The sequence below is a fragment of the Cydia fagiglandana genome, chromosome 21 (assembly GCF_963556715.1).
Source record: "Cydia fagiglandana chromosome 21, ilCydFagi1.1, whole genome shotgun sequence".
Classification (NCBI taxonomy): Eukaryota; Metazoa; Arthropoda; class Insecta; order Lepidoptera; family Tortricidae; genus Cydia; species Cydia fagiglandana.
The window spans coordinates 5,258,432-5,282,687 of record NC_085952.1 but is presented as its reverse complement, the minus strand read 5'-3'; the positions used below and the strand labels follow the sequence as shown (position 1 = coordinate 5,282,687).

The following is a 24,256-nucleotide window of genomic DNA, read 5'->3' as shown; positions in this document are numbered from 1 at the left end:
AGAGTTTGTTGTCACTTTATGACACATTGTCTCTTTCTTTTGGTGTAATTATAGGGTGACATCTAAGTAAAGTTTATTTTTGACCAGCGGTTGATAAGGACTCCAGTATTGGCGCTTTAATCCTTCAAAGATAACATGTGTACAGTGTCCAATTACATGTCAGTGAATTTGAATATTGACATTATAGATAGGTATATTTTAGTCGAAATATCAACCGTTAAGTATGATTTAGTTTAAAAACTAATAGAAATATTAACTAATCATTTGGTTATAATAATTTCAATCAAAATGTTAACTTTATTAATTTTCCCGAAATTTCCCGAATTCCCGGGAATTCTCGGAACTGGTCCTGACCCAATCCCGGGAAATTTGAAACCTTTCCCGAGACTGACATTGCATGCTCTACATGTCACCCTGTAGCCCTGCATGATATTGATAAGCTATTTAGCTAGATGGTTAGGTATATTAAAATTGGCAGTTCGTTTTGTACGACGTAATATCAGCGGTCCCTTGGGCGTCGTTATAACCGGACTCTATTTGTATTTTTACTGACGTAAAAATGAAAAAAGGGCTCAGTACCTAGTAGGTAAGGTTACTAACCATAAACAGGGGTTTTCACCGTTCATATAGTTCTACCTTAACTAAATATGTACTTAGGTCTAATTAAACAAATGTTGCTATTACATCAGGCATTTCCGCCGATAGGATGTCGATGTTTTCTATTTCACTATCACTCATTTGTGTAAAGAAACATACATACATACAAACCTATGTATATCCCTCCAATCAACAGACATATCGCCATATTTATCTCATCGTCTACACATTTCAAAACTATACTGCAAAACGTAATTCAAGACCAAAAAAAGTAAGAAATGTTGCCACTTTTTTACTAGCGCGTCTTGTATTTATGTACAAATAAATAAATAAAAGTACTTTTTTAAATAGTAGGAGTAAAATTACTAATGAATAAATTATCTTAGCGTGATTATTTATCAAAAGGAATTTACAATTTTAGAAACAAATTATTGCAATGGCAACATTGTCTCACTTTTTTTGGTCTTGAATTACGTTTTGCAGTATAAGACTACAAACATACGTAGGTACTTTATCCCTTATATCCACATACACAGCTTCCGTACTAATGCACCGCGATAGATACTAATTTCACTATTATAATATCACATGAACGAATAAGTCGATTGTACAAAAATACTGTTAACTTATTATAAATCTTAATCCAATTCCATAAGGTCGAATATTGGACATTTAAGCTGCTTTTCCATCGGATGCGGCGTTGAATGAATTTAAATAAGCAGCAATTTAGAACGCGCCTTGTCCCTTTCTGTCCCCTTTTAGTTGTGTGTGTGCGTCTCGCTTGCACAGTTCCCATGGTGCGTTGGTATGCGAGGTTTTAGGGCCTTGACCGTGACATTGTAATTGCCAGTAAGATTTATCCTCTTATATTACGAATCCGTTACAAAGTTTGCACATAGAATGATATTATAATTATTTAAACTATACCTTTTATTTTACTAGAAAGTCCCGAGATGATTAGTAGATCTATCTGAGATCTATAGTAATTAGGTACACACATGTATAATCTAAAACTGTAGGTACTTGTAAGTAAGTTAATGTATTTGCCGTAGTAATAATAAGTAGAACTGTAATTACTAATTAGCGTGTCCATACATAGAGTTAGTTAACCTCATAGTTTCTCTAGTTCCCATTCTGCGGACGATAATTTCATATCGTAATTGCGTTAGCACGGTAAAAATTATAATAAGAAAATGGACGTAAGCGCCATCTAGTGTCAATAAGCCATGATTCCTTTTTATTCCCACTGAATCTGAGAAAAACAGGTAAGGTTGTGCAAACAAATATAAACTCTACGCTAAAGGGTATTAAGACTTATAAAGAAACTACGATCAATTTCAAAATTCGAATTTGATCGAATTTCCGACTTTTCTGAGAAATTGATCGAAATGAGCAAATAAGTATTCGTCATGTGAATGAAATTAGTGTTTTTGTGATGCTAAAGCGGGTGATGATTTGGTATTTCTATATCTTCCATATTCTGGCGTCTAGAATTGTCTAGATGTCGCTAATGGAGTTAGCATCAAAGGTATTTATAGATGGCGCCACCACAGGTTGCCTGTCTCTAGTTTTGTTCTTTGAGATGTCCAGGCCATAAATAAGATTTCAAATAAAAACAAGAATTTGACACTATTCGTAGGATTGACAGGTAAAACCTACTTCTTACTACTAATACTTCGACCGGCCAACCTCCTTGACATATCTGACACTGACAAAAGATTAAACCAAAAACTAGGATTTTTCTGCGTTTTTCATGATATTTGGGATCAATAAACTGCTTGTAAACATGTGTGCACATTTAGATAAAATATTCATTAGATTGATTTAATTTCAATGATTTCTTAAAATAGAGTAATATTTAAATGAGGTTGGAAATTGCTATATCTTCCGGGTTAATATTTAAATTTGAACTGCCCTATTTTTAAAATAGACAAATTATAATAGATACAATCGTTTCTTTGTTTTGTGTCCGTCTATAAATAAGGGTCACCTTAAAAACCATTTCCCAATAAACAAATGAGGTTAACGTTTCCTGATGTTACCGAACCATTTCCTTGAGACATTTCACTTGGATGATGCTGAATAGTTATTATTAAGAAAAATATCTGGGAGACCGAGCTATGCTCGGAAAACATATAAAAACTCAACTGTGCTCAACTAGATCGATTTGTCGCCCCCGGAAACCCCCATTATAGCAAATTTCATCGAAATCGTTAGAGCCGTTTCCGAGATCCCCGAAATATATAATTAAATATACAAGAATTGCTCGTTTAAAGGTATAAGATATTTAAGAACGAAGAACTTAAAGACATAATCTTTCGTGGCTTAGGTATATGTTATTTATTTCTTCTTTAACTTTTTGCCTCGAATAAACGCTCTCTATTCTGTGTTCTATTTTCTATAAAATATAAATTATTATATGATTTATATGTTTACGCGATTAAGCCCTTTTTAAAATGTCTGAGGGACTGTGTTTATTTTGGGTCCAAATGCCATCAGGTGCATCGATACTTGCGAACTGGGACAAGCAGTCATCGCGTGCAATTTAAATAATTTTAGCATATTAAATTTAGTGCATCTTGCAGCATACGACCTATATATTACATTTTAACGTGAATATGAGTGAATCAATGATTCCATTTATATCTTGATACAAGGCCTGTAGTATCATGTATTAAGTCAGCTTGACTAAGGGCCAGTTGCACCAACCACATTTGACAGACTGATCAACGTCACCCGAGCCGGCGCGCCCGCCCCGGCGCTTTACTATAGTTCGTTTTCATTAGCATTAGAAATAAGGTAAACAATTTTGATGTGTCTTTTAATTGAAAACCCCATTTTAAAAATACGGCCAGCCTTCTGGGCACCTTGCCCGTTGACGGCGATCTGGGGCAAATTTTTTACCTATAGTTTTTGTAAGTTTTATTATGTTTGTTAATCTTTTTTTTTATTTCTATCAATAAAGAACCCTTTTTAAAAATAAGTTACGGCAAATATGTAACAATTATGAATCTAATCATCATCATCATCATCATCATTTCAGCCTATATACGTCCCACTGCTGAGCACAGGCCTCCTCTCATGCGCGAGAGGGCTTGGGCTATGAATCTAATACGATCATTTATATTCTTCTGCTTTCATAAGTAATAGTTACTGATTTTTAAAAACCGTTTTTCAATTAAAAGACATGTCAAGATCGCTTACCTTCTATGAAGTTCTTTCTAATGCTAAAAAAAACGAACAATAGAAAACTTTCCATACATAAAAATTTTGCGAACTCTTTAACGATACGAACAGTTTGGTGCCACCGACCCTAAGGATCGAGGCCAACGAAAGATTATAAAAAGATGGATACATAAATGTTATTATCTCCGGCCAGGCGATTTTACATTAGTTACATTACCTTACAGTATTTTTAAGACAAATTGATCCTATATTCATACACGTTTCGTCATACTTTGCGAGATTAATGTGTAGTGTAGATCATAATAAACAACTTAACATGGGTGGAACACCGAAATCGCGAAGAAAAAACCGGACAAGTGCTAGTCTGACTCGCCCACCGAGGGTTCCGTACTTTTTAGTATTTGTTGTTATAGTATAAAATTTCAACTATCAAGGTTCGTGAGATACAGCCTGGTGATAGACAGACGGACGGCGGACGGACGGACGGACAGCGAAGTAATAGGGTCCCGTTTTACCCTTTGGGTACGGAATCCTAAAAAGGTTGACGGAACGAAACGAACAAAGACGTCGACATATATTATGTGGCGTACCCGTAAAATAAAATTAATCTGCCTTATTCTCGATGAACATAAGACGTTTCGCGATTTCAGAATTGGTATTTAAGCAAAAGTTATTCAATACCGACCTATTTACACATTGAATATAACTAAACGTTGAAAAATCACTTTGTATTTTCAGTCCCTGGTAGGGTTGCCAACCGTACTATATTATATAGTATTGTACTATATTTTGGCTCTCTGTACTATATACTTTTGGAAAAATATATTGTACTCTAAAATACTATATTTCCGATTAAACGTATATTACACTCATGTTTAGTATTTTATCTAAAAGTATTACATATATTTTTTTGAATGTACTATATTTTTGATGCCTTATTCTGGAAAATACTATATTCCACCAAAAAAAAGTTGGCAACCCTAGTCCCTGGGTTAGGTAATTTGCACACCTTTTTCTCGATGGAGACATAGTGTCAAGTCTGATCTTTATCACGCGATAAACTGGATCATAATACACATAAACTAATAAAACAATTCGCGTGGTGTTAAGACATATATTATGTCACTCGAGCCTCATGCCGCTCACGCACTGTTCCGAATTGGATTGCATTGCATTGCTCCTTTTGTCTGTGGCTCCAAACATGCCTACTTTCTAATTGATTACATTATTCTATTCAAAATTTAGCCTATTTTTAACTGACTTCAAAGGTGAAGGGTTCTCAATTATAACAGTTTTTGTTTCTTTCGATCAAAGTACGATCTGGTAAATCGCAGGCCCAATATTACAGGGTTCTATGTTTCACTTTTATCGAACTGAAATGTGAACGTTGTCATTAGTGACATTAAGTCGAATTTCAACTGTCTTGAAAAGGTAACATGGGTTCTAACCCTGTAATATTGGGCCAGCGAAATGTAGCGGTCAGCAGTAGAGTAGAGGGGAGAAGTAGATGTAATTTTGTTTGAATTAGAACATGGTATGCCTTATACCGTAAATGCCGACATGCTGTCTAGAGTGTTTATAGTCATTTGTTTGCCACGCAGTTTGCTACTGAACGAATCGTAAGTAACGCTGATAAAACCCAGCTTTGCGAGTGAATTTTTAAAGTTTTTATATTTTGTATAGCTTGATATTTGCATAAGTACTTAGGGGTCATCCATTAATTACATCACACGTTTAGGGGGAGGGAGGGGGTCAAGAAAATGTGCCATATTGTGACATGGGGGAGGGGGGAGACACAAACTTTGTGACGTCACTTTAACTTCATCAGTAACAGAAAATTTATTTAAATTATTTTATTCGCTATACATATAAATAACAAGTTTTTAAAACGATAATCGTTTTTATTCGTTTAATTTTCTTTCCTAAGCAGTTTTGGGTTATAAAATTGCTAATATTTATATCGTCAAAAATATTTTGATAAAATATTAATAATACTTAGGTACTTACTTGATTCGATTTGGCGATTTTGTAGAAAAAATGTGATGTCACACTAGGGGGGAGGGGTTTGCCAAATGTGACCAAGTGTGACAAGGAGGGGGGAGGGGTCAAAAAACCTAGAAATTCGTGTGACGTAATTAATGGATGACCCCTTATAAACATAGGTAATGTATTCAAAATGGAGCTACTAAGTAGTTTTCTGTCTAGTCTATCAATATCACTCCTTGCCTTGAGATATACCGAATTATCTTTGATTTGGCGTTCGTTTTTCTAACATGCTAATGGGTAAACAATATAATTGTATAAATAAGTAATTGTTTTAAACATTTTTCATTAAAAGGTGATTTCGGATCAAAACACCGACTAATGCCAACAGAAGTTTTATATTGATGGATACACATCGATATCATATAAAATCTATATATATTTTATATGGTTTTCTTAATCTTCACGCACCATGATCCGTGTCCGTGTGACCGCCCGCATGTATACATTGTAATTGGAATAATAATGTAATCATGTGACAGAAATAACCGTTCACACGTGGCGACGTTTGGCATGACACATCCATGACTGAAATTAAACTTGCACGTTTATTAGAACATATGTTAGCGGTCTTTGACACTTTCACTTATTTACATTATGTATTTATTTTTATTCATCATCGTCATCATCTCAGCCATAAGACGTCCACTGCTGAACATAGGCCTCCCCCTTACATAGACCTTCCCCTTACATAGGGGTTCAACAACTTGCTGGCCATGGATTTGCAAAGCCATAATTATGCAATTATATTTGACACTAATTTGGATTTAACATTAGATATGTTTTCAAATTACTCTGGTAAAATTACTCAGTTTGGTATAAGGAATGTATTTTTAAACTTGAAACAATTCATATTCAATATTCAAGAAACAACGACTAGACATGAGGAAATTGTAACTCCATCCCATGTTAATACCCCCATAAACTCTGACCCTGAATGCTTATTGCCTAGCGATCTTTTTCGTGACTAAAGATTATACGTTCAATATTTTTCATCAAAATATACAGAGCCTAAGATCTAAAATAAGCCAGATTGAAATTCTCACAGATACAACTAATATAGACGTCCTTTGTTTTACAGAAACCTTTTTAAAAGGCATTGAAGTAGCTTCCATACAGATAGAGGGTTATAATTTGGGGTCATATTTTTGTAGATCTCGCAAGTCAAGGGGTGGTGTCAGTATCTACCTGAAAAAAAGTCTGAATTTTATAAATTTGCAGTGGATATCAGACATGTCCATTGAAATGCATCTGGAACTGTGTGGGGTATTTATACCTGAACTAAATTTTGTTGTAATAGCCGTCTACAGGGTTCCTGGTAGCGATTTTAAATTATTTATTGAAAAATTTGAATACCTTTTAAGCAAGTTACTCCTGCGTATTCGAAAACTGAAGCAAAACATTTTTATAACTGGAGACTTTAACATCAATATATTGAGTGATGATAGTCCATCAACTGAGTTCGTGTCGCTATTAGCAAAATTTAATGTTATTCCGACCATACATGAGCCCACTAGAATTACTCATTTATCACAAACCTGTATCGATAATATTTTAACTAACCACCGTAAATGTGTTTCCAAAGTTATGAATATGGGACTATCCGACCATACAGGACAAATCATTGAGATACCAACAAGTATAGCCTTTCAAGAAAAGTACTGGTATACGAATATCAGAAAGATTGATGACAATTTAGAGATCTTCATTAAGTATATATCACAATTAAACTTTTATGAAATCTATGAACAGGATGATGTGAATGATGCATACGATGTATTTATAGAACTCTTTCAGTTAATCTACAACCTTTGTATACCTATTGAACAAGTTAGAAAAACATTTAAGAAGAGACCCAATTGGAAGACTCCTGGAATAATTAAATCTAGTAAAACCAAACGCAACATGTACCTATCTATTCAAAAATGTAGAAACACTTCAAATGTTATAAGATATAAAAGGTACTGTAGAGTTTTTAAAAGAACTATACGGAAGTCTAGAATAATATCAAACGATAAGTATATAAAAAATAGTGTTAATAAAACCAAAGCCACATGGGAACTCATTCGGCAACATACATCACCTACGAACAGCATTCCCCCGACCGTAGAGAAACTAAATACAAACGGCAATATCATAACGGATCCCTTACAAATAGCAGAGGCATTTAATACTTTTTTTACCAGTCATAATTTAGATAATTTACAATGTCCCTCAGAATACAAATTAACATCAAATAAAGAATTAAGTAGTATGTTTATTGTACCGGTTGATGCTGATGAAATAAAGAAGATAGTCAATGCCATGAAAAACAAAAAAAGCTCCGGTTACGATGGAATATCAATGCAGTTAATCAAATCATGTATTGACTATATCGTTAATCCTTTAGTTCATATAATAAATTTAATGTTGAGTACTAGTATATTTCCAGACGCTTTAAAGAAGGCACTTATTAAGCCACTTCACAAAAAGGGTGCCTTAGATGACCCAAATAATTACAGGCCTATAGCGCTATTGCCATGTTTTCAAAAATATTTGAAAAGGTAATTTTAAACCGGTTAAGTACGTATTTGAGTAGGAAAAACATACTGGACCCAAATCAATTTGGTTTTCAAAAGCAGAAATCAACATCCTTAGCAGTTTTCAAAATGTTCAATGACATATGGGATAAAGTAAATAGTAAAAAACCATGTGTATCATTGTTGCTGGATATGTCTAAGGCGTTTGACTGTGTAGTTTATGAAATTCTTTTGAAACAGTTGGATAATATCGGAATAAGAGGACATGCTCTACAGTTATTTGAAAGTTATCTGACGAATAGGCAGCAAGCAACAATGATTGTTAGTCATAATAAGGAACAGAAAACTTTGGGCAGCATACAATCGGCCTTTGAAACTATTAAAGTCGGGGTTCCACAAGGTAGCGTCTTAGGACCTACACTGTTTTTGATATACATTAACGAGCTCCCAAAAGTTGTTAATGAATTATGTGTTTTGTTTGCAGACGACGCAACAATACTGTTTTCAGGTGATAAATCAAACACTGAGCAGTTGGAACAAAATATTAATAACACCCTTCACAAAGTGATCAAATGGCTTGAAACTCTAAATCTAAAAGTTAACCTAACCAAAACAAAACTTATTAGTTTCAGAAACTATAAAACACCTTCTCTATGTTTGAATGTTGCAGAAAATGGGACTTTGATTGAAGAAGTAAATAGTATATCTTTTCTTGGCATTACTATAGACACTTTTTTGAATTGGAAGGCGCATATTACTAAAATAAATAAGTTAATTTCGAGCCAGTGTTATGCCCTGTCAATACTCTCAGGAACTTGCTCTGAGGATGTTGCCAAAAAATCCTATTATGGTAATGTGTTTTCGCTGCTAACATACGGTATCATTTTCTGGGGGAACTCGGTAGACATCCAGAGTACATTTATCCTCCAAAAACGATGCTTACGTACAATATATCGCATGCACACTGAACAATCCTTACGTAATGTGTTTAGAGAAAAGCGGTTTCTTACTCTTACTGGAATATACATTCTAGAACTTTGCCTCTTTGTAAAAAATAATGACGCCTATTTTATGAAAAAATCCTCGCAGAGAGATAATCTCAGAGAGCAGTACAGATTTAATCTTGTATGTCCAAAATCAAACAACTCAATGTTTTACAGAAGTACATTCAATACTGCAATACGAGTTTTTAACGCCCTGCCAGTTGAAATAAAAATGTTAGAGGGAAATCGTTTTAAATTTAAATTAAAAAACTGGTTGATTGAAAATGTATTTTACAATCTAAATGAGTTTTTTCTGGAATCACCAGTTTGTTAAGTATAAGTTAGTCAGTAAGCTAGTATAGTTAGTAGTTTTAAGATCATATTGTATGCTCGAAATGGGCAACTGTTGATTCGATATCTCCTGTATATGACATCTTATGTACACAGTTTACAATTAATAAATACTTTACTTTACTTTACTTTAGGCCTCACCCTTAGATTATCTGTAATCTTACAGGAGCCAATTACAGATTCTCACTTATAACAATTAAGTAGGTATACAAAGAACAAATATAATTACAAATCAGTTACAAATTACTTTGTTGAAAACCTTCAGATCAACAGCGCAGGCTTCGTCATCATACAGAAAGCTCATCCGCCTCAGGTTTCGTCAAAATAAAACGTACATTTTCACATATGTCAACATCAATAAAAATAAACATAACAATAAGTCATAAACCTATTTCCGTGTATATATTTATTCGTGTACTTATGTTAGTAAAGACGTCAAAATATATGTACTTTATACCTATGTCTTATTACAATGGAGGAAAGTACAAAATTGCAAATCATTACACGGCAATCATACTTAGATAAAATGACTTTGTAACATTAATTGTTCTCGAGATCTACTTTTCACAATGTATGTGATGTAAGATAAACTTTGCATAGTAGTTGTGAAGCCATAACAGTTACTGGGGCTTATAAAGATTAGTGCCCGAGTAATTAATTTTCATCACATACTCGTACTCATATCTTCCGTATAATAGCTTCCGCCTTTAGCAGAAACTGCATCCACCAGCTCTCCATCTACCTTGTCACAGAATAAATAATAGTGCTAGGTACAGAAGACTCACTCTCTAACAAAACGCGTCTGTTACGATCAGGACAAATACGAGTATGGCCGCTAGGTGGCGACAGCGCAATGAGCGGCTTATGGCTAGCCACCAAAATTGGTGTGGAACGGATGTACTTGTAGCTACCTGTTGCAAAGCGACGAAATCGCGGAGTGAGCCACGCCTGACCTTGTAAAGAACTGTCATCCACCACTGGAAAAACACTTCCTTCCTTTCTGCTTACTACTTCTTCATGCGTTTATTATTTACATATCCCCTTATCAGTGGAGTCGAGAGTGGTAGCTTTATATGAAAGGCGAATTTAGGGCTGATTTAGACGGCGCGCGAACTCGTATGCGATTTTAGTTAGGTGCGGACTGTTGGTTACGTCCAATTCAACCGACCGATCAAAAACCGCAATGTAATGAAACTCGCATTGGAGTTGTCGCATCGTCTAAATGAGCCCTTAGGGTACGTAGTTTGACCAATTCTTATTTTCAATGAATTCCACCACTGAACGAGAGATGATTAGCAAGATCATGGCCCCGACGGAAGACCAGCGCTAGCCAGGCTAGCATCATGCTGAGTCGGGACCATTTCGTGGCTTATTTATATGTTAAGAGCCCATCAACGTGCACACTAGCGCCACTGCTAATTAATCGTGATTATTTAAAATTAACGACAGGTAATCGTTAATTTTAAATAATCAAGATTATTTAGCAGTGGCGCTTGTGCTGTTGCGAGTTGTTCTCTTCTTTTATTTTGCCTCGAATAAACGCTCTCTATTCTAGGTATTATATTATTGATTACCCTTATTGACCTTTACTTTTCCTTGTCCCCAGGAATCATGGCAGGACCCCAAAGCCGCAGACACCGGGGCTGTCATCAACATCCTCGACATCGGTCAACAGAATTTTGCAAATGGCGGCGTCGTGTCGCGCTGTCTCTGCGATTTAGCACAATGCTGTAATCTCAGCAATTATGACTACAAAGATATGGTTCCTGAGGTATGTCCATAGAGGTACCACCTAACATTATTGGAGTATACAGGGGACAAGAATTTTGCAAATGTAACTGTCACACTAATATGGAAGAGCGATAGAGAGACAAAGCGACTCGAGACAGAGAGACAAAGCGCAAGCGATTGTCACTTTGGCTAGGCCGCCTGATCAGTCACTGACTCACGGATGTTATCGTATCTGTCCACAGGTATTAAAAGACGAGAGCTTCCAACAAGCCCTCGAAAAATCAGCACTAAATGAAGCTGAGAAAAAAGGTGCGGGCGATTCCGTCACTCCAGAGCTCAGGCGAAGAGTGGAGGCCAGGGCGAGGAAGGTGCTCATGGATATCAGCTCTGCCATGTCTAACAGGGTTCTCAAGTGAGTCACATATCATCATCATCATCAACATCATTCTAGCCTTCAGTCGCCCACTGCTGAGCATAGGCCTCTCTTCGTGTACGCCACTTATCCCGGTCCTGGGCTAGTCTCATCCAAAAGTGCCCCGCGATTGTCATCCACCCAACGAGCCAACGGACGCCAGGCGCTTCTTTCATCCGAAAGCGGCCACCAATCCGTCAACATTTTGATCCACTCTGCATAGCAACATGTCCCGCCCAACTCCATTTAAGCTTGGTGATGACGTCACCCGCGTCTCGCACCTTGGTGCGGCGTCGGATTCCGATATTCCTCACTCGGTCTTGCAGTTTAATGCCGAGCATGGTGCGCTCACAGTCACATATGCGTTAATTGGCCTTTCATTATCATCCCTGATAACGCGTAATGTCTCTGGTACGGCTCGGCCACGACATTGCGCGCGGTGGTGGCAACCATGGGTGGGAACGAAAGGTCCGATCGCTGTGTCCTGCTCCATTGCTGCCTCCGCCATCCGCGCAATGTCTTGGCCGAGGCGGTATTCCTGTCGCACGGTACGACTTTTCAGACAGCTCATTACCCTTTCCTGCCTTACTGAGTTAGTGAACTGATTTTCCTATTTCATGCCCAGTCATTTCCTGTTGTCTAGTTAAGTCGACCAAGGCAAGTTACAAATTATACGATGAGGGTCATTTACTGATGTTACGAGGAGTAGCAACCCGGTCCTACCCTTCCAACTTAAAAATAAAATAACAACTGTTTTGTTAATACAGCCCGCACTAAATATGGTTGTTTCATTTCAGATTAGTAGCCTGGCTCTGTCACAAGGCCGTCCGTCGGATCGCCTGTGGCGGGTGCGGCACGCGGGCGGCGTGCGTCGAGCGTCTCCGCCGCGCTAAATCCGCCGGGTTACCGCTCATCTTCGTACCTCTGCACAGGTTAATTGTGGACTTTATCTCGTAGCTATAAGATCTACATTAGGTCACTACACAGATTAGTAGTCTGACTCTGTCACAAGGCCATCCGTCGGATCGCCTGTGGCGGGTGCGGCACGCGGGCGGCGTGCGTCGAGCGTCTCCGCCGCGCTAAATCCGCCGGGTTACCGCTCATCTTCGTGCCTTTACACAGGTTACTTGTGGACTTTATCTCGTAGTTATAAGATCTACATTAGGTCACTACACAGATTAGTAGTCTGGCTCTGTCACAAGGCCGTCCGTCGGATCGCCTGTGGCGGGTGCGGCACGCGGGCGGCGTGCGTCGAGCGTCTCCGCCGCGCTAAATCCGCCGGGTTACCGCTCATCTTCGTACCTCTGCACAGGTTACTTGTGGACTTTATCTCGTTGCTATAAGATCTATATTAGGTCACTACAGATTAGTGGTCTGGCTCTGTCACAAGGCCGTCCGTCGGATCGCCACCCCATACTAGTGTCTTCTGAGCGTCTGCGTCTAGTCAACGCTATGTAAAATGGCGTCGCTGCGCACTTGTGCCAACGTTGCGTCTAGCAGCAGCCATCGGGTTACCGCTCATCTTCGCGCCGCTACACAGGTTTGTAATGGACCTTATCTCTTAGCAACACGGTCTTTATTTGAGTAGTTAATGTTGGTAGTAAAAAGAGTAGTAGTCAACTTCAAGTTTTTGATTTGGGCCACAAGGCGGCAACCCGGCGCAAACCCCCTAGTCACTATAATAGCCTATAGTTCGTTTTTTTAGCTTTAGAAATAAGGTAAACAATGTTGATGTGTCTTTTAATTGAAAAACACATTTTAAAAATAAATTACGGCAAATATGTAACAATTATGAATCTAATACGATCATTTATATTCTTCTGCTTTCGTAAGTAATAATTATTGATTTTTAGAAAGCGTTTTTCAATTAATAGACATGTCTAAATCGCTTACCTTCTTTTAAGTTCTTTCTAATGCTAAAAAAAACGAACTAAAGGTGTGGGCCCCTAGTGTGTGATTTACCTGAAAAATCACCTAGGTAAATTAAGAAATCGTTTCTCCTATAAGTAGATCACAAGCTTTTATCTGAGCTTTTTAATGTGTTTGGTAAAATCTTAAATCTGAAAACATTTCTAATGTATGGTGTGTGTTGTCCACAGGTCTCACCTCGACTACATCCTGGTGACGTTCACATTGTACCTGACCGGTCTCCGGCCGCCGCTGGTCGCCGCCGGGGACAACATGAGGATACCGTTCTTTGGGTAACTTACTATTTATTTATCGTATCGCGTTTTACACTGTGTTTTACTATTTACTTACAAATTATAACTTTGACGACCGGTCTGGCCTAGTGGGTAGTGGCCATGCCTAATAAGCCGATGGTCCTGGGTTCGAATCCCGGTGAGTTTACAGCGGGGCTTAGGGCTTGTGCACAAATCACGCGAAGTTCGTTGGGGGGAGGGGGGGTCACGAAAAACTCACGATAGATCACGTTGGGGGAGGGGGGTATGAATTAATGAAACTAAGAAAAAATAATTTGGCCAAGTCCGAGATAGCTCGAGGCATTTAGTGTTCCGTACGGCTACCATCAGTTTGGCATTGACATAAACGATATCGTGAACGTAATTTACTTCCTATAGGTATATCTCTTTCGCACTAATATGTCAGTACGAGCGAGATGCATAGACAGTAAATTACGTTCACGCCCACGGTAGCGTTTATGTCAATGCCAAACTGATGGTAGCCGTACCGCTCGCATCGTTACATTTTACAGAGGTTGTTTGCCTGTTTTTAGGATACTGTATTCAACTACACACACAGAACAATAGTACGAAGTGTCTAAGTGCGAAGGCCGAAGGCCGAGCTTTAGAAAAATGTCATCGCTTTAGCACAGAGCTTTACAAGTGTCTAAATGTGAAGGCCAAAGGCCGACCTCCGCGTAGCCCGAAGGCCCGAAGCGTCCAGGATGTCAGTGCTTTAACACAGTACAATAGTACAAGTGTCTAAATGCGAAAGCCGAAGGCCGAGCTCCGCGTAGGGCCGAAGGCCCGAAGCGTCCAGGATGTTAGTACTTAAACATAGAACAATAGTATAAGTATCTAAATGCGAAGGCCGAAGACCGAGCTCCGCGTAGGGCCGAAGGTCCGAAGCGTCCAGGCTGTCAGTTCTGTGTTTAACCACTGACATCTTGCAGGCGTCGGGCCTTCGGCCCTACGCGGAGCTCGGCCTCCGGCGTTCGCATTTAGACACTTGTATTAATTACTAGTGATGTACCGACTATTGATTTGGCCGACTAGCCGACTAATCGGCGCACGGATGGCCGATTAGTCGGCTAGTCGGCCGGATCATTAGTTTCGTCTAAGTTCGGTTCAGATGCACTTAATAAAAAACCGTTTTACCCCTCTCTATTCGTCATATTATAAATATACATATAGTAACGCAGAAAAATGAACTGAATAAAAAATCCTAAGGCTATATATAATATGTCATACGACAAGCAAACAAGAAAGCGACCAAGCGGTCAATAATTCAAACAAAAGTTTTCGTAAGCACCCTAAATAGGAATGTGGGTAAAATAGGTGAAAAACTTATCGTAAATATTTGCTGTGTATTTCTTTTTGCCCTGTTTTTCTGTCATTTATAAAGTGCCGACTCATCGGCCATTTTTGCCGACTAGTCGCCGACTAATCGTCGACTACAAATGTGGCCGGATAGTCGGCTTTCCCGACTAGTCGGTACATCCCTATTAATTACCTGTGTTTAGAACTGACCTCCTGGATGCTTCGGGCTTTCGGCCCAATGCGACTTTAGCCTTTGGATCTTGCGACTTAGACACTTGTACTTAAAAATACTTGGAAAAGTTACGGGAGGCGCACGTCTGTCGGACGCTTCGGATCTTCGAATCGCTCCTTCGGCCTTTGCATTTAGTTAGATATTTGTACTATTGCTTTGTGTTTGAATACCGAAGTCGAGCATCTCGCGAATGCATGTATTATAATAATTTAGAGTAAGGCCAAACGCGCACCACGATTTTTTGTCCTGCGATAATTTTGTCGCAGAAATGCAACGCATGTGTTCATATGTTAGTGCGCGCATATGCGACAAAAAAATTGCAGCGATATTAAAATTGTGATTTGTCACATTTTTCCGCGATTGTTCGCGACGCGATTGTCGCAAAGTGAATTGCAGCATGCGGAGTTGTATGGCCCCGCGAGCACTATGATAATAAAATCGCACCCCGGCCGGACCTCAGTCGGCAATGTCGGCATTTCGCTCTCCAAACCCCAACATCTCGGCACCTGCATCTCCAATGGAGTCTCAAAATGAGATGCTAGATGTTGACCATTTAATTATGGAAATAGACGGGGATCACCTTTGTGTTATAAATGCTCAAAGTCATACAGCAATCGCATATTAAAGACACGTTTCATGACAAGCGACTGGTCGACTTTTTCATTTTCATCGCAGTGCGCGCAGTGAATTTTCTGCGATATATTACAGCGCGATTCTAAAATCGTGTCGCAAAAATTAATATCGTGGTGCGCGCTTGGCCTATAATACCTTAAATGTATACTCCTTCAATTTGAATTTAGAACTCATTATTATTTTTTATTTGATTTTGTTTCTAGTTCTATGCCATATATATAGACTTTAATATTATTTAGAACTGCTAAAAAACAAGATCGGCTTACTTTAAATATTTCGTCAATTTTACCTTTGTTTCTAAAAACTGTGATATTTAACTGTCATATACTATTAATGTCTTCCAAAATTATTTTCTCGTAACAGGACTGAGAGGCTACCGCGAAAACCGAAATTCGCAATTTGCGGGGATCTTTCTCTTTTACTCCAATGAAGGCGTAATTAGAGTGACAGAGAAAAATGCTCGCAATTTGCGAACTTCTATTTTCGCGGTTATAGCCCTGAATCTTGTTGCTCACCGATCCGTTCAAAAATATACATAAGTACTGAATATAATTAATAGATATTATAATTATACAATTAATACAGAAATGTAATGGTACTTAATGAAAAGGAATATTGTGTATATTGTTTCGACGAATCAGATACTCTCAATAAAATCTATAATGAGGCCAAAGCTGTTCATAAATATTAAATGACTTTATTATCTCTATACGCCTTACTAACTCTATGTATCCTATTGTGAAAAAAAAAACACAACGACAGTCAAGAACGGAATTCTTAATTTGAATTTTTCAGATTTTTGAGATACGTAGTCCATTGCTTGGAAAGCCCGTTCGAAATTGAAACTTATTTGCAATATAATAAGGTCGTATTTTGTAGATCTCTTTCATACTTATAGTAGGCTATTGAGATAAAATTAAATATCCCACAAAAATAAGCAAGCAGAATTAAACTTTGTGTCAAAGACATAAGTCATAAATTTCAATGCCAAAGTTTTAACTAAGGATGTTTCTCGCCTAATATGAATTGACCAGTGTAAGCATCAGTTAGCTAGCCCTAAGCAATCAAAGGTCAAGCTGCAGTTGAAAAACTAATAAAGATAAAGTTAAGCTGATAATTTTCCCGCCGTCTCCATGCTTCTTTAAGTTGGGTATTGACTGGTCAGCTGCCTGTTAGCTATAGTTTTCGCGAAAATCGCCAGGACAGAGGTGAAAATTTTTGTATGAAAACTTGCAACTTTAAATGCATTTTTTGACGAAACTATTGCAGTCTAAAATGAAGTCAAAATCAGTCCATCGACTCAATTTTTTGCAAGCTTTCTAATGGTACCCCACACGATTCTTACAAATGAAAAAAGTTTCAGCCTACCCCTCTCAACCCCCTAAATCTCCCCCTTTAATAAGAAATAAGCAGTTTTGACTTATTTACAATATGAGTGGTGGTAATTGCTATAACTGTTCCAAATTTTAGGTATCTATGTCAAACGGTCTCTGAGAAAAACGTATTTAACTGATTTCCAAGACCGAAGTGATCCCATAAGTGTTCCGTAAACAAAGTTTTGTACGGAACACTAAAAACCTACCACTTGAGTAGATACTTTTTCTCGGTTTCGTTAAACATATTCACTCTGCACTTCAAAATAGGGGGAGGAGGGAGTCAAAAAGTAGCCGAAAATACCTCGCGTGATTTGTGCACAACCCCTTAGTAAATTCGTGTAAAAAAAAACTTCTTAGCATTCCGTAAGTAGTCGATATCGTCGCTCGTGAGTAAAGGTATCTTACTGATAACCTGACAAAACTATTTCCGTCCTAAAATACTTTTACGACATTCACCGAATCGATGACTAAATCTTATTGAGTGCTGTATTATTGAGTATTGGGAACTCGTTCGTCGGCGCTGTTCGTAGGCGCTACGAGCGAGCGCTACGAAAACGTTGGCAGTGAATGAACGATTTGAAGCTTGAGTAAATTCTCCGTTGTCTCTTGTAAAGTTTGTAATTTGTTTGCAGTTGGTTCCTCCGAGGTTGTGGCGCTTTCTACATCAGACGCAGGGTCGACGGGTCCGAGTACCACGAAGACCCACTATACAAGACTGCACTAAGGTACCTACACTTAAATGTTATGCTCGAGGGTGTTGAAGAAAATAACTCTAAATTATACAGGTTTACTCTTAAAACACGTTCAAAATCAAATATACAGGGTGGCCAAAAAATACCCGTTGCCAGGGAGGTTTTGGGATTATACTGAGCAACTTTTACTATCTATGGGACCAACCCCGATCTCGCGAATAAAAAATTGGCTGTTTCATACATTTTAGCTGGTCCATTTTCTATGGGAGGGTAAATTTCGCTGGCAACGGGAATGCACATAATTTTGGCCACCCTGTATAAACATATGAACCCGTCACATAGCCCGCAGGCAAGGGCCGAGTACCGTCCCTGCTGCGCCCTTGCAGGCTGCAGTGATAGTTCAGTAGAATTAAAAATAAAATAAAGTAAATATAATTTACTATACGAGTAAAAGTCCTGAAATATTGTGAAAAATTATCAATGAATTAGAATGTTTTAATGATTGTCTTTATTTTGTGTCAACTAAAATAAACAAATGTACTGATTTTTATTGATTTTGACACTTTTGTTTCAGATCTTACATTTTGAATAGTTTAGCGGCTAAGAATAATCTAGAATTCTTCATCGAGGGAGGACGAACTAGGACTGGAAAACCGCAACCACCAAAAGGTAAACTTTAAATGAAGTTGAAAAATGTTACAAATACTTACTAAATGTAATGGAACAGGATAGTGAATCATATCATAAGTAACCTCGTAAGACCCGGCACATAAAGTTTTAAAATTTTTAATTTGAACCTTAATCAGTCAATCAATCAATCGTTTATTGATAACAAGCGTTACACGTCATTTAACATTTTCTGTTTAGCACACTTTACATTCCAATATATTTATAGATTACAATTATAAATATAAATATGTCGTCATTCATTTAGAAATTAAATTACATTAAACTAACATTAAATTATTAGGTATCTTTAAATTATAAAATATAAAAATTAATAATGTCACAGGCATTTGGAATATTACGTTAGTCTATTCGATTTATAAATTCATCTACGAATTCATCTTCTTATTTATGGAAATTTAATTTAAATAGAGTCAAATACCCTATTGTGTGTGACTGTAATAACTGTAATAAGTTAATAATAATACCCTAATAATGACTAAAATGGTGCATAATCTGTTATTTCACGCTGCTTAGAGGACATAACTGGTAAGCATGACAACAAACAAGTACATAGTTAAAATATACCTTATTTCGTTCAAATACGGTTCATTGTTGTGGTAAGATAGTTTGTCCTTTTATATTTTTGATATAGCTGTGTGTGTCTACTAACTAATATGTCTATATTATGTGGATAGATTTGGGTATTTGACTAATAGTCAAATCAGTTTCTTTTTTCAAACTGTCAAAACGAATTGCCACTATAGAATTTATATGAAACACTACCAAATGACGTCACGGTCAAGTTACCTACTCTCTAATACCGTACACGGCGGGAAGAAGTTGATAACTCGAGATATTCTGCCGAAGAAATTTGAACTTAAAATAAAATTACATAAGGGGTCATCCATTAATTACGTCACACGTTTAGGGGGAGGGAGGGGTCAAGAAAATGTGACATATTGTGACATGGGGGAGGGGGGAGACACAAACTTTGTGACGTCACTTTAACTTCATCAGTAACCGAAAATTTATTTAAATTATTTAGTTCGCTGTACATTTAAATAACAAGTTTTTAAAACGAAAATAGTTTATAATCGTTTAATTTTCTTTCCTAAGCAGTTTTGGGTTATAAAATTACTAATATTTATATCGTCAAAAATATTTTGATATAAAATATTAATAATACTTAGGTACTTACTTAATTCGATTTGGCGATTTCGTAGAAAAAATGTGACGTCACACTAGGGGGGGAGGCGTTTGCCAAATGTGACCCAAGTGTGACAAGGGGGGGGGAAGGTGTCAAAAAACCTAGAAATTGGTGTGACGTAATTAATGGATGACCCCTAAGGTTCAAATTTCTTCCATTTTTTCTCGCCAGATATCAACTTCTTCCCGCCGTGTACGGAATAGTTCTATACGATTTATAAAATAGAAATTGTGTCTATACAGTAAACATCCCTTTTGCGCAAATTGGTATCTAATTTATTGCCTGTTATCATTATATTTATTGCGGTCATGGCGACAATTTTGTTCTTCTTCTTCTTCCTCGCGTTATCCCGGCATTTTGCCACGGCTCACATAGGAGCCTGGGGTCCGCTTGACAACTAATCCCATGATTTGACGTAGGCACTAGTTTTTACGAAAGCGACTGCCATCTGACCTTCCAACCCAGAGGGGAAACTAGGTCTTATTGGGATTAGTCCGGTTTCCTCACGATGTTTTCCTTCACCGAAAAGCGACTAGTAAATATCAAATGATATTTCGTACATAAGTTCCGAAAAACTCATTGGTACGAGCCGGGGTTTGAACCCGCGACCTCCGGATTGCAAGTCGCACGCTCTTACCGCTAGGCCACCAGCGCTTCTATGACGACAATTTTGTTATTATCTTAGTTTAATTAGGGCTTGGGTGTAGTTCAAAGTGCTAAACAGAGGTTGGCTATTTATTATTGTAAACAATGACATGCAGATCATAGTATGGAATGATGTTGATATAGTTTAAAATGTAAACAAATGTGCATGTTGTAAACACGTGTGACATTCTAATGCACGATTCACATCAAAAGTCGGGGCGTGTCTTAATATAATCAAAGAAATATGAACCTTCGTAACGGTACATACATTCTATATTTTAGTGGCAGCAACATGCGCTTGATAGTTGCAAGACTATTTGACAAACTCCCTTGACTTTGTGATGAATTTTACTAAATCAAAGATCCACTAAATTTTTTGCGTACCTATATTGTCAATTTTGGATGGCAACGGGAATGCCGTAATTTTTTAGCTACCCTGTATGGGAACCCCGGAATTTCGTAACAATTAAGTTAAAAGTAAAAAAAAAATCATAACTCGAAAACTACAAAAATCGGCTAACATACATACTCTGAAAACCCACGACGTGAGGAATCTAAAAAAAAATATTAGACGGCAAGGTTAGGACCACTTTGTATAGTGCGACATAAAATAGTAAAAATTAAATAAAATGGAACCTAAAAAGTTCCATACTAAATTGTTTTGTTTTTTTTGTTATACATGTACATTAATAATAATAAAATGCTTTATTGCACACTACAAAAGAAATGGTACAAAAGTATGAATGGTACAAATATGTAGGTAACAACAGGCGGACTTATCGCTAAACAGCGATCTCTTCCAGACAACCTTCAGATAGTAGTTCATTCAACAAATTTAAAATTTTTTTTTTCCTTCCAGCGGGCATTCTATCAGTCATAATGGACGCATACCTCGACGGCACCATCGACGACGCCCTCCTAGTTCCAGTGACGCTGAACTACGACCGTCTGGTGGACGGTAACTTCGTGAGAGAGCAGCTCGGCATGCCCAAACAGATGGAGACCTTCTGGACGGCACTCAGGGGCATCTGGAGGACGCTCAATACGAACCACGGGAGCATAAGAGTGGATTTTAACCAGCCTCTGTCGCTTAAGGTATGATTTGTTAGCCTAACGACAAGTTATTAGTCATAATGGACGCTTACCTAGACGCTACCATAGGCAACGCACTCCTAGTGCCAGTGACGCTGAACTACGACCGCCTGGTGGACGGTAACTTCGTGAGAGAGCAGCTCGGCATGCCCAAACAGATGGAGACCTTCTGGACAGCACTCAGGGGCATCTGGAGGACGCTCAATACGAACCATGGGAGCATAAGGGTGGATTTTAACCAGCCTCTGTCGCTTAAGGTATGATTTGTTAGCCTAACGACAAGTTATTAGTCATAATGGACGCTTACCTAGACGCTACCATAGGCAACGCACTCCTAGTGCCAGTGACGCTGAACTACGACCGCCTGGTGGACGGTAACTTCGTGAGAGAGCAGCTCGGCATGCCCAAACAGATGGAGACCTTCTGGACGGCACTCAGGGGCATCTGGAGGACGCTCAATACGAACCACGGGAGCATAAGGGTGGATTTTAACCAGCCTCTGTCGCTTAAGGTATGATTTGTTAGCCTAACTACAAGTTATTAGTCATAATGGACGCTTACCTCGACGGCACCATCGACGACGCACTCCTAGTGCCAGTGACGCTGAACTACGACCGCCTGGTGGACGGTAACTTCGTGAGAGAGCAGCTCGGCATGCCCAAACAGACCTTCTGGACGGCACTCAGGGGCATCTGGAGGACGCTCTATACGAACCACGGGAACATAAGGGTGGATTTTAACCAGCCTCTGTCGCTTAAGGTATGTTTTGTTAGCCTAAGTACAAGTTAATAGTCATAATGGACGTTCGACGGCACGATAGACGACTTGGTGTGAAAATGTCACCTGTATCAAATACAGGTATTTATGTATGGGCCTCTAGTTGCCTGAAATAAAGATTTTCATTTCATTCAAATACCCTACGTACAAACTGAGCAGGTGAAACTAAAAGTGATGGCCTCGCAAATAAATTGCGGTTAGCGCTTACGCTAATATTTTTTTTTTTATTAATGGGTTTACTCATGGCCACAGACTAGCCGAGGCGTAGACGTGGCCTGCGATGGAGCTCGCCCAGAAGGTGCCTGTTCACTCTTAATGATACTAATACGTTCCAATACTAATACGTTGCTACGCGACGTAAGGTCAAATCACCAATGTACCATGGTACAGCAGCTCTTCTCCACACGTGCTTAGTAGATGTCCCATTATGGAAAGGCCTTATAACTACCAAAAAATTCAAGTTTGGTTCATTTAAATACGAAATAACCAGTATTTTAAGAGTGACCCAGGAGACCGTAACCATGGCAACTAGTGACAAGAAAGAATTGATTCACCCATTTAACCCATTTCATATTGTTACAGGAGCTAGCAACGTCATTCCAAAACTACAACTACCTGAAAGCCCCCATCGAGCGGACCCTGACCCCGCCCAACAACAACTTGGCCGTCAACTTGGACCGCCAGATCCTTTACAACCATAGCCACAGCAGCATGTACGGGGCGGATGTGAGCGTCGACCATAAGATGATGGTGGAGGCCATAGGACGGCACCTTGTCTATGGTAGGTACAACAACAACTTGGCCGTCAACTTGGACCGCCAGATCCTGTACAACCACAGCCACAGCAGCATGTACGGGGCAGATGTGAGCGTCGACCATAAGATGATGGTGGAGGCCATAGGACGGCACCTAGTCTATGGTAGGTACAACAACTTGGCCGTCAACTTGGACCGCCAGATCCTGTACAACCACAGCCACAGCAGCATGTACGGGGCGGATGTGAGCGTCGACCATAAGATGATGGTGGAGGCCATAGGACGGCACCTAGTCTATGGTAGGTACAACAACTTGGCCGTCAACTTGGACCGCCAGATCCTGTACAACCACAGCCACAGCAGCATGTACGGGGCAGATGTGAGCGTCGACCATAAGATGATGGTGGAGGCCATAGGACGGCACCTAGTCTATGGTAGGTCTAACTGATCTACTACATAGTCATAATTTAAAGACTATACGATCTTAAACCGCCAGTGCGCCGCCGCTCTGGCTCAAAATTACGCTTAGTAGTCATGGTTAAACATTTAAAATCAGGATGGTAAAAAGTCCCAAAAACCATACGCCTGCAAAGACTGCTAAGAACGATATAAGTACTTAGTTTTTCCTTGATTGTTTCAGACGCGGCACAAGCAACAGCCTTCATGTGCACAAACGTGGTCTCTTACGTGCTTCTGACGGAACACAGACGGGGCTGCACGGTCAAGCAACTGAGCCACGCGGTCGCCATGAGAGGAGCGGCCTTGAGGAGGGACGGACGAGATTTAGGGTATACGGGGGAAGCACCCACGCTACTGAAACATGCGGTAAGTGAAACCTGAGTGTAGCGAGTCATTC

At 38.8% G+C, this 24,256-nt stretch overlaps 1 protein-coding gene across 1 annotated transcript in view; it reads left to right on the top strand.

Moving 5' to 3' along the window:
- LOC134675257 (glycerol-3-phosphate acyltransferase 1, mitochondrial) overlaps positions 1–24,256 on the top strand; it is a 69,601-nt gene that overhangs the window by 40,822 nt on the left and 4,523 nt on the right. Inside the window, exons 5-13 of the mRNA XM_063533476.1 lie at positions 11,286–11,450; positions 11,653–11,822; positions 12,620–12,754; positions 13,922–14,023; positions 18,196–18,288; positions 18,830–18,924; positions 21,636–21,871; positions 23,228–23,426; positions 24,041–24,225. Coding sequence (XP_063389546.1) covers positions 11,286–11,450; positions 11,653–11,822; positions 12,620–12,754; positions 13,922–14,023; positions 18,196–18,288; positions 18,830–18,924; positions 21,636–21,871; positions 23,228–23,426; positions 24,041–24,225 — 1,380 coding nt within the window. The remainder of the gene's footprint in view (positions 1–11,285; positions 11,451–11,652; positions 11,823–12,619; positions 12,755–13,921; positions 14,024–18,195; positions 18,289–18,829; positions 18,925–21,635; positions 21,872–23,227; positions 23,427–24,040; positions 24,226–24,256) is intronic.